Source organism: Ostrea edulis, chromosome 3, assembly GCF_947568905.1.
Source record: "Ostrea edulis chromosome 3, xbOstEdul1.1, whole genome shotgun sequence".
In the NCBI taxonomy this organism is placed as follows: domain Eukaryota; kingdom Metazoa; phylum Mollusca; class Bivalvia; order Ostreida; family Ostreidae; genus Ostrea; species Ostrea edulis.
The window spans coordinates 58,749,504-58,762,042 of record NC_079166.1 but is presented as its reverse complement, the minus strand read 5'-3'; the positions used below and the strand labels follow the sequence as shown (position 1 = coordinate 58,762,042).

Below are 12,539 nucleotides of genomic sequence, written 5' to 3'. Positions count from 1 at the left end.
TTGTTTAATATAGATGTTCGCGTATCTACTTCCGGTAATAACATTGTTGATTATTGAAGTGAAGTAGACGGGATTTTTTCATAAATTATTTTGAATATGATTGGTTTCTCCCGAGCAGTTTATGATGTTATATGTTTGTTATGTATAGCGGTGAGTGCCTCTTTAATGTAACAAGTTATAATGAAATGATCACCCTCCCCTTGTGTAAAACAGCTGTTTACTACTCAGTGTTCATAACTCAGAAATTTTGGTCATTGGACTATAGGACTGTCCACCCAGGGATCCCAATAATCACCATCACGTATTTGGGGGTGGGGGGTGGGGATCAGAGACTCTTGTGTTTACTAGTTGGGGTAAATTAAGATCAAGTCAATATCAGTCACAACTTACAAGAATTGACTGGGATTTATCTGTCTATTATTCTGGGAAACACCATTTTTGGGGACTTATTTTAATTGATAATTGAGGGTGTGGAAAAAAAATTCCGTAGGACGGGTAAGATCGTTCTTTACTTAGACAGTAGACATGTGTTTTTAGTTTATTTTTAATCATTATGATTAAAGACATCCATGACAGCTGTCCTAGTCTCGGTCGTTAATCACTGAATCACATAGAAATGAACCTGTACGTCATAGTCTCTTTCAACTTAGAAAAAAAAATTATATTGATAATTTGCTTCTTTAAAATCTTTCTACGTTACAAAGGGATATTTGTGATATATACACAACCCTTTCTAGCGGCATTCTGGACGTGCTCTGAATTGTTATTCGTCATATGAGAAATGAGTAAATTACTTTATAATTGTATATAACTGTTTTTTTTTTTTTTTACACCCTGCACATCGTAATAGTGTGTGTAAATATCAGTAATTTAGATATGTTCATATTTGTTTATGCAAAAAATTTTATTTAATATTTTGTGCAACAAAACACAGACACATTTTCACGAAATATGAATAATGCATAACAATTATGAAAATCGGTTATTTGACTCCATTTTTGCTGAGTAGAGCATGTGATTTTTTTTCTTTTTAAGAAATACTTAACAGTACTGTACCTATGCATTAAACTGAATTTCAATTTAAAGACATGGTTGTGGTATTCTTTCTATAAGATTTGAATGTCCCCATAATCAGACAATGACGGGCATAGTTTTTGGTCTGTCTGTCTGTTAGTCTGTGAACTTTTATATTTCGATTGGTGACTGTATTATCATCCATAATACTATATTTCTTATGTGTTTCAAGACCTCTCTTTGGATACTTGAATTACTTTGCTGCATTATGATGGTATCAGTATTTCACAAACACATCTTCTTTTAACACTTGATGCCATTTTATTCTTGTGCTGCCTGTGAAGCATAGAAACTTATAAGATAAAGTTAACAGTTTATATTTTTACTCTCTGTCAGCTCTCCCTGTCACCGGTTTTTAGTTCATCACCCAATGACCCGGCTGTAGAAAAGAGCAGTTTTGAGGACAAACGCTGTAAATGTGTGTGCCCCAACGTGGCTCCCAATGGCACGATCCTGGGTAAAAGTCGGACATGGATCAAGGATGACCTGGACCCCACCAGCTGGTATGTCACTAACATCCTTAATTCAATGTATCCATAAAAATGTGTACATCACATTTTTATGGTAAGGATACATAAATACATACAGTCTAAATTTGCTCTGTATTTTCACATTTTATACTGACTGTTTATTTCTCATTGTACGTTGACTGTATATTTCACAATTTAGTTACAGCGACTGTATGTTTCACATTTTACAATCACTGTTTATTTTCACATTCTACAGCAACTGTACATTTCACATTTTACAATGACTATATATCTCACATTTTACAATGATTGTTTATTTTCACACTTCACAATAACTTTATATATTCACATTTTACACTGACTGTATATTTTCACATTTTACAGTGACTGTATGTTTCACATTTGACACTGACTGTATATTTCACATTTTACACTCAGTCTGACTGTATGTTTCATGTTTTACAGCGACTGTATGTTTCACATTTGACACTGACTGTATATTTCACATTTTACAATGACTGTATATTTCACATTTTACAATGACTGTATATTTTCACATTTTACAGCGACTGCTATCACGTGTTGGAGGATCATGCCAGTGGCGCTGTGTGTGCTTTGTGTGAATGTCTATATGAGAGTAGGAACACCACTGCTATTAAGGTTAGTTAGCAAAATGTTGCCAAATAGGTGATTACTAATAATATTTGTAAAGTCACCAAGTTACTCAGGTGACCTATTGCCATTGGTCTGGCGTCTGTCATCCTTCGTGTGTTAAAAATTGAACATTTTTAGCTTCTTGATAACTACCCTTCCAAATTCTATTCAAATTTGGTATGAAGCAACTTTTGGAATAGGGGCACATAAATTGTAAATTTCAGGATCCCTACACCCAATGGTGCCTTAGGGGTGGGGTAAAAATTGCCAAAATTTTACAAATTTTAAACGTCTTTCCTACTACTGCACATCTGTAAGAAAAACTAAATACATAGTCATGTAGAGCAGAAAATTGTAAATTTTGTGATCCCCAATGTAGAGTTCTGACTCCAGGGTTGGGGCAAACTTGTGATATTTGGAGTGTTTATTTGTAGAACATTTGAATAACATCTTGAAGTTCATTAATGCTGTTGATACAAAATTAAATCTTCATGGATATTAAGAAGGAGCAGGTAGTCCTTTGCCAAAATTGTAGGGGCAGAGGTAATTGTAGGGGTAGGGGTAATTGTAGGGGTAAGGGTTTGGGTACCAGTGTGGGGGCAAAATGGTCATAGTGATTAAATGTGTGTCTTCAAAATTGAACATTTTTAACTTTTTCTTTACAACTACCATTCCAACTCTTTTAAACTTTGGTACATGTACATGAGCATCTTCGAGACAAGGGGGATATAAATTGTAAACTAAATATCAGGAATTCTGCTCCACCAGGACCTTAGGGCTGGGTGATGAAAACTGCCAAAAATCAACCAATTTTCAAAAATCTTCCTCTACAACCACACGTCTGTAAGAAAACTTTAATGCACAATCATGCAGAGCAGAACAGTATCTACCAAAATTGTAAATTTCCTATTGGGTGGAACCAAAGTAGTATTTATGTGTAAAACATTTGAATAACATTTTCTTTAATGGTGTTAATACTGAATTGAAAATAAATCGATATTTCAAAGGAGCAGGTAACCCATTACCAAACTTGTAATTTTCATGATCCCAGGGATCTACCAGGGTTATGGTATGGAGGTTATGGTTGGTAAATATATTTAATTCATTAGGATATCATTTAATCAGAATGGATATTACATGTACTTTATTTAATGCAACCGTAAATGGAAGTTCAAACTATCGATTATTTAATCAATAGTATGCTGCTGATTCAATTTGATAATCGATTGTAACTTTGGTAAGATTTTGCAACACTAGTTATATCTCAGTATTGTTATATCTCAGTATCATTATATCTCAGTATATATCTCAGTATCATTATATTTCAATATTGTTATATCTCAGTATCATTATATCTCAATATTGTTATATCTCAGTATCATTATATCTCAATATTGTTATATCTCAGTATCATTATATCTCAGTATCATTATATCTCAGTATCATTATATCTCAGTATCATTATATCTCAATATTGTTATATCTCAGTATCATTATATCTCAATATTGTTATATCTCAATATTGTTATATCTCAGTATCATTATATTTCGGTATTGTTATATCTTATAGCTTTCTAATAACTTTGTATGTTTTGTTATTGTTTGGTTTGAAAGAAAAAAACAAACTAAAAACCATCGCAGCTAATATGATGTCACAATGCACTGTTTACATCGACCACATTATGTTTCCAGTGTTAAGTGTTGCAAGATATTATGGATCTTCGCTCGTCTCAACAGTCACATCATAAAACATATTATCTCAGTATCATTATATCTCAATGATGTTATATCTCAGTATCATTATATCTCAATATTGTTATATCTCAGTATCATTATATCTCAGTATCATTATATCTCAGTATCATTATATCTCAGTATTGTTATATCTCAGTATCATTATATCTCAGTATCGTTATATCTCAGTATTGTTATATCTCAGTATCATTATATCTCAGTATCGTTATATCTCAGTATCATTATATCTCAGTATTGTTATATTTCAGTATCGTTATATCTCAGTATCATTATATCTCGGTATTGTTATATCTCAGTATCGTTATATCTCAGTATCATTATATCTCAGTATCGCTATATCTCAGTATTGTTATATCTCAGTATCATTATATCTCAGTATCGTTATATCTCAGTATCATTATATCTCGGTATTGTTATATCTCAGTATCGCTACATCTCAGTATCGTTATATTTCGGTATCGTTATATCTCAGTATTGTTATATCTAGGTATCATTATATCTCAGTATCGTTATATTTCGGTATCGTTATATCTCAGTATCGTTATATCTCAGTATCGCTATATCTCAGTATCATTATATCTCAGTATTGTTATATCTCAGTATCGTTATATCTCAGTATCATTATATCTCGGTATTGTTATATCTCAGTATCGCTATATCTCAGTATCGCTATATCTCAGTATCGTTATATCTGGGTATTGTTATATCTCAGTATTATTATATCTAGGTATCATTATATCTCAGTATCGTTATATTTCGGTATCGTTATATCTCAGTATCGCTATATCTCAGTATCGTTATATCTGGGTATTGTTGTGTTACAGGTAGTGGTGATCTTCATCATCTGTGTAGTGTCCCTGCTCTTCATCTACATGTGTTTCCTGCTGTGTCTAGATCCCCTGATCACCAAACGGCCGAGAACCCAGTACCAGCAGCAGGTTAACGAGGAGGTGAATTTGGTAATCTCTGGGCAGTGGGCTCTTTCTCATTTTATTACTCTAGCTTGCTTATATCATTACATCATATAGCTATAGCTCACTTATATCATTACATCATATAGCTATAGCTCACTTATATCATTACATCATATAGCTATAGCTCGCTTATATCATTACATCATAATGCTATAGCTCGCTTATATTTATTACATTATAATGCTATAGCTCACTTATATCATTACATCATATAGCTATAGCTCGCTTATATCATTACATCATATAGCTATAGCTCGCTTATATCATTTCATCATAATGCTATAGCTCGCTTATATTTATTACATTATAATGCTATAGCTCACTTATATCATTACATCATATAGCTATAGCTCGCTTATATCATTTCATCATAATGCTATAGCTCGCTTATATTTATTACATTATAATGCTATAGCTCACTTATATCATTACATCATATAGCTATAGCTCGCTTATATCATTACATCATATAGCTATAGCTCACTTATATCATTACATCATAATGCTATAGCTCGCTTATATCATTACATCATATAGCTATAGCTCGCTTATATCATTTCATCATAATGCTATAGCTCGCTTATATTTATTACATTATAATGCTATTGCTCACTTATATTATTACATCATAATGCTATAGCTTGATTATATTATTACATTATAGCTCTAGCTTATATCATCACATCATATTGTTCTAGCTTATATCATCACATCATATTGTTCTAGCTTATATCATTACATCATTTCCTTTAGCTAGCTTATATCATCACATCATATTGTTCTAGCTTATATCATCACATCATATTGTTCTAGTTTACATCATCACATCATATTGTTTTAGCTTATATCATTACATCATTCCATTAGCTAACTTATATCATTTCCTTTAGCTAACTTATATCATTACATGTACATTATTTCCTTTAGCAAGCTATTATCATTACATCATTTCCTTTAGCTATTATCATTACATCATTCCTTTAGCTAACTTATATCATTACATCATTTCCTGTAGCTAACTTATATTATTACATCATTTCATGTAGCTAACTTATATCATTACATCATTTCCTGTAGCTAACTTACATGTATATTACATCATTTCCTGTAGCTAACTTATATTACATCATTTCCTGTAGCTAACTTATATCATTACATCATTTCCCGAAGCTAGTTACATTCTATTGCATTTGATACATTTTCACATTCAGGATTTTTAGCTCACCTAAGCCGATGGCTAAGTGAGCTTTTCTGATCAAAATTTGTCGGTTGACTGTTGGTGGCGACGGTGTAAACTTTTCACATTTTCATCTTCTTCTCCAGAACCACAGGACCAATTTCAACTAAACTTGACACAAAGCATCCTTGGGCAAAGGGCTTTCAAATGGAGGACCTTCAAAGGGGAGATAGTCACAAAACTGCAAAATTAGGGTTGGGTCATTTAAAAATCTTCTCCTCAAGAACCACTGGGCCAGAGGAGCTGATATTGACATGAAAGCTTCCTGACATAGTGCAGATTCAAGTTTGTTAAAATCATGACCCCTGGGGGTAGGATAGGACCGCAATAGAGGATCAAAGCTTTACGTACAAATATAGGGAAAGTCATCAAAAATATTCTTCTCAAGAAACACTGGGCTAAAAAAGCTGAGATTTACGAAGCTTCCTGACATAGTGCAGATTCAAGTTTGTTAAAATCATGCCCCTGGGTGTAGGATGGGGCCACAATAGGGGATCAAAGTTTTACATGTAAATATATAGCGAAAAGCTTTAAAAATCTTCATAAGAACCACTGGGCCAGGAAATAGAAATTTACATGAAAACATCCTGACATTGTGCAGATTCAAGTTTGATAAAATCATGGCCCCTGGGGGTAGATTGGGGCCACTATAGGGGATCAAAGTTTTACATACAAATATATAGCAGAAAATCATTAAAAATCTTCTCGTGAAGAATGACTGGGCCAGAAAAGTTTACATTTACTTGAAAACTTCCTGACATAGTGCATATTCGAATTTGTTAAAATCATGACCCCCGGGGGTAGGAGTTTTGGTGTCAGGGTGGGGCCAAAATAGTCAGTTATTAAATAAGTGAACAATAGATATTTTTAACTTCTTCTTGATATCTACCATTCAAATTCTTTTCAAATTTGGTATGAAACATCTCTGGGACAAGGGGGACATGAATTGTAAATTTTAGGACTCCTGCACCTCTGGGGCCCTAGGGGTGGGGCAAAAACTGTCAAAAGGTGGCTAATTTTCAAGAAATCTTCTTCCCTACACCTGCATGTCTTTAAAGAAAAGCTAAATGCATAGTGATATAGAGCAGGAAGGCCTCTAGCAAATTTTTAACTTTCAGGATCCCTGAGATAGAGGTTCTGACTCCAGGGCGGGGCCAGACTTGGTATATATAGTGTTTATGTGCAAAACATATATTCAATGCTATGATGATAAATTGAAACTAAAGGGATGTTTAGGAGTAGATAGTCCTTAACCAAAATTGCAAATATCATGATCCTAGAGGGTTAGGGTTTTGTTTCAAGGTGGTGCATAAATCATTATAGTTATTTGAAGGATTTCTTTAAGTTTGCTGATACAGTATAAAATCTAAATGCATGTTTAGGAATAGCAAAAAAGGATCGATGTACAAAATAATGGTGAATTTTGCAACCCCAGGGTGTTGACTCTAGGATGGGTCCAAATTAGTCCTATGTTTTGATGTTAATACATATATTATGTTATGTAAAGCCTTTCATCGTTGTATGCACTTTTGATGGCATTGAAGTTTTAAGAACACATCTTGTTTTATACTATTGCTGAAGATTAGAGTTTAGCTTACTAATAGATATTCAGAACAGGAAATTCTTTCTAGATTTCATAGCCCTTGGAACTTTTAACTAGTACTCAGGTAACCGATAAGGCCTCTGGGCCTCTTGTTGTATTATTGGATTGTAATTGTTATGCCTTACAGTATGTACATATATATGGCCTTTAACCAGAAGTTTTAATGTGCACAGAACTTTAAAAATCAGTTTGAACTTTTACTGGAGCTTGAGATAGATTGATCTTTAATATAATCTATAATAGATTCCTTATTAACTGATCATTAACAGTATATCTTGTCATTTATTTCACACTACAGTAAAACCTCGTTATCTCGAACTCGATGGGACCAAAAAAATACTTAAAGAATAAAGTGGTTGCGACTTCCAATTCACTTCAACATATTCAAGATATCAGATACTGAAGTTCAACTGTACTAATAATTTCACAAAAGAAACAGTACATCACTGTAGCAACTGATCTTACCTACTGCCCATTTTATGTTTATTTTGCTATAAGAATTCTGGAATATAGGAAAATGTTCTATCCTTCATTGAAATAATTCCTTAAAAAGTCACCATTTCAAAATGTCATTTTTGTGTTATAATACTATGTTAGAGTGTTTCATGTAGCAGTTTTCTGCGGGGGGGGGGGGGGGGGGGGGGGGGGCGGGGGGGGATTCAAATATAAAATCAATAAACTGTCTGGTAGTATTGTTAACTAAAATACACAATCAATAGACTGTCTGTATTGTTAACTAGAATAAACAATCAATAGACAGTCAGTATTGTTAACTATAATAATACACAATCAATAGACAGTCAGTATTGTTAACTATAACAATACACAATCAATAGACTGTCTGTATTGTTAACTAGAATACACAATCAATATACTGTCTGTATTGTTAACTAGAATACACAATCAATAGACAGTCAGTAATGTTAACTAGAATACACAATCAATAGACAGTCAGTATTGTTAACTATAATAATACACAATCAATAGACTGTCTGTATTGTTAACTAGAATACACAATCAATAGACTGTCTGTATTGTTAACTAGAATACACAATCAATAGACAGTCAGTAATGTTAACTAGAATACACAATCAATAGACAGTCAGTATTGTTAACTATAATAATACACAATCAATAGACTATCTGTATTGTTAACTAGAATACACAATCAATAGACTCTCTGTATTGTTTACTATAATACACAATCAATAGACAGTCAGTATTGTTAACTAGAATACACAATCAATAGACAGTCAGTATTGTTAACTAGAATACACAATCAATAGAATGTCAGTATTGTTTACTATAACAATACACAATCAATATACTGTCTGTATTGTTAACTAGAATACACAATCAATAGACTGTCTGTATTGTTAACTAGAATACACAATCAATACACAGTCAGTAATGTTAACTAGAATACACAATCAATAGACAGTCAGTATTGTTAACTATAATAATACACAATCAATAGACTGTCTGTATTGTTAACTAGAATACACAATCAATAGACTCTCTGTATTGTTTACTATAGCAATACACAATCAATAGACAGCCAGTATTGTTAACTATAACAATACACAATCAATAGACTGTCTGTATTGTTAACTAGAATACACAATCAATAGACTGTCTGTATTGTTAACTATAATAATACACAATCAATAGACAGTCAGTATTGTTAACTAGAATACACAATCAATAGACAGTCAGTATTGTTAACTATAACAATACACAATCAATAGACAGTCAGTATTGTTAACTATAACAATACTTAATCAATAGACAGTCAGTATTGTTAACTAGAACACACAATCAATAGACAGTCAGTATTGTTGTTAACTAGAACACACAATCAATAGACAGTCAGTATTGTTGTTAACTAGAATACACAATCAATAGACAGTCAGTATTGTTAACTAGAATACACAATCAATAGACAGATTATTTATTTTAATCCTTTACTAGTGATAACTAGAATACACAATCAATAGACTATCAGTATTATTAACTAGAACGCACAATCAATAGACAGTCAGTAATGTTAACTAGAATAAACAATCAACAGACACTAATCTGATTTTATATTTGCATCAATGACATAGTTCTGGTTAACATTCGTTATTCGTCCTTAACATAGGTGCATAAGATCAGCACTGATACATGTACAATGGGACAGATTATTTATTTTAATCCTTTACTGTAACCTCTCCATAAAATTCATTAATGTAACAACCTGTTTTCCAGGATACTTTATCAGCTGAACCTCAGCGTCCGGCTTCAACTAGACAACGAGTGAATGTTGGTCGACAACGATCTGTCATTAACCAGGTGACGGATGTACAGAAACGATGGAAAGATACAGTACAGGAACAACGCAAACAGATCTACGACCATCACTCACTCCTAAACTAAAAGATCTGCGACCATCACTCACTCCTAAACTAAAAGATCTACGACCATCACTCAATCCTAAACTAAAATATCTACGACCATCACTCAATCCTAAACTATAAGATCTACGACCATCACTCACTCCTAAACTAAAAGACCTACAACCATCACTCCTAAACTAAAAGATCTCTGGTCATCACTTACTCCTAAACTAAACAGATTTACAGCCATCACTCACTCCTAAACTAAACAGATCTACGACCATCACTCAATCCTATATTAAATTAACAGTCTCTCTTAATCTAGCTACATCCACTAAATCGTGAGTAATGTCATTAATGATGATTAAAAAAAAATTCAGGGGAGAGGGTGTCAACGAGATGATTTTGTAATGGAGAAACATTAATCAGGCTGGGCACAATTTCGCTAAAGTGAGATTGTTTAGCTGTATCTCACATTGACTTCTACAGCTAAAGTGAGATTGTCTCAGAGTATCTCACATTGACTTCTACAGCTAAAGTGAGATTGTCTCGGAGTATCTTACATCGACTTCTACAGCTAAAGTGAGATTGTCTCGGAGTATCTTACATCAATTTCTACAGCTAAAGTGAGATTGTCTCGGAGTATCTCACATTGACTTCTACAGCTAAAGTGAGATTGTCTCGGAGTATCTCACATTGACTTCTACAGCTATAGTGAGATTGTTTTGCTGTATCTTGAACTGAGTTCTGCAGAGAAAGCAGTCCTTTCATACAGTAATTTAATTATCTAATTATGTTTGAAAAGTGTAACAGATCGTGTGTATCAGATTCTGTATGTAATAGAATTTTTGTAACAGATGATGTTCTTTTTGCATGCAGTGGAGGAAGACAGTATCGCAACAAGATGCCCTTTAAGTAACACTCTCTTAACTATGCAGGAAAGCAAGTGACCAAAATCGTGTCTGTAGTGACGAAATCTAATAAAGGTTTTTGGGGGGAATTGTGTCCCACCTTGACAGAAAGGTAGCTTTTGATGAAATGCTACATCTAGATCTAAAACTATGGTCATTTGGTCAAATACAAGTTCACTGCTAAAAAAAAAATCAAGAGACGACAGCAATGATTTCTTACACAGTCTCTTGACTGATTCTTCATCTAATCAGAGTGGTGTTTGTCCTTATTTCATTCAATAGGTAATCCGTTCCTTTAGATACATTGTGGGGGAAAAATACTGCAATACAATCATGTATAATGAGCTGGAAAGCTTACCGATTGGATGTGGACTGTGAAATGTGATGACTGAAAGTGGATCAGTGAGAATGTTTACATTGTCTGTAATGATTGAACAAATATGTCTATATTTATTTCCATTGTTCATGTTGTTTATTTACAGTTTTGATAGTTGTACTATCAGACTGAAAGATTCTCTCTGTTTTTGTATAAAATATTACCTCGGTTATAGATTTGGTAAATGTACATTTACTGTTCGTAATAAATTCCTTTCATTGTTTCTATGTAGTAGATGTACATCTATGTGTTGATAATAAATTCCCCTTACTGTTTCTATGTTTATTGTTCCATTTATCAAATACAGTTCATATGAATGGTTCCATTATGCCTTTTGATTCTGGGAATAAATACAACAGAGACTGGTTGATGCCTGTATTTGGAACTCTTGCACGACAGTTCAGTTCTATACTGATTGAGCTAAAGGGTTATCCCACTAGTCAGAGTCAGTAGGAAGGCATCTAACACAAACACATCATATAGGTCCTTCAATTTATTTTGTTCTTTTTCATTCTTCTTTTAATGCACAATAAAGGAAAGATAACTCTTTATCATCTCAAAATCACAAAAAGCTAGGAAATAACAGGAATTACTCTACCCCATTGTCCCCCTCCAAAGAGAGATAGGTGTCTCCCGGAGTGCCTGTGGGGCGAAGTTCTAGGGGACAATCGCGGTCTCCCACCAGAGATTACCCGGGTCCCAAAATATGCCAAATGTAACAGACTGGTTCATGCCTCTTCTGAGAACCAGGACTTACCACATAAACATCTTCGCAGTCAAGGGCAAATACCCCGTGTTTCTTTAGTCACCCTTAGCGGATTTAGAAGCTTTCAAAAGAATGCGCCCCAATATTTCAGAGTATCCAATGAAATTGTGCCTTACAAATGGCGCGTATATAGTAATGGCAGCCTCTGTGGTTGAATTGTCATATCGCAGTTTATATCACGACATTTTAACCCACCACTCAAATTAAAAAAGACGGACGATCGTATGCTTCTATTCTGGGTTTCTGTCAAAGAATTTAAATGGAACCGATTACCAATTTCAGCATCTCTGTTGGCATTTTGTTCCATGTGTCCTATTGAGTACGAGGGTAAGACAGATTTT

General features: G+C 33.6%; 1 protein-coding gene across 2 annotated transcripts; it reads left to right on the top strand.

Moving 5' to 3' along the window:
• LOC125675623 (proton-transporting V-type ATPase complex assembly regulator TMEM9-like) lies at positions 1-11,707 on the top strand. 2 transcript variants are annotated; one of them, XM_048913382.2, is made up of 5 exons: positions 1-150; positions 1,411-1,577; positions 2,111-2,204; positions 4,778-4,903; positions 10,018-11,707. In XM_048913382.2, the coding sequence occupies exons 1-5, from the start codon at positions 97-99 to the stop codon at positions 10,183-10,185; spliced, it is 609 nt and encodes a 202-aa protein (XP_048769339.1). In that variant the 5' UTR covers positions 1-96; the 3' UTR covers positions 10,186-11,707. The 2 variants fall into 2 exon arrangements, with proteins under 2 accessions (XP_048769339.1, XP_048769338.1); XM_048913381.2 differs by having other exon boundaries at positions 4,778-4,912.
• The last annotated feature ends 832 nt before the right edge of the window (positions 11,708-12,539 follow it).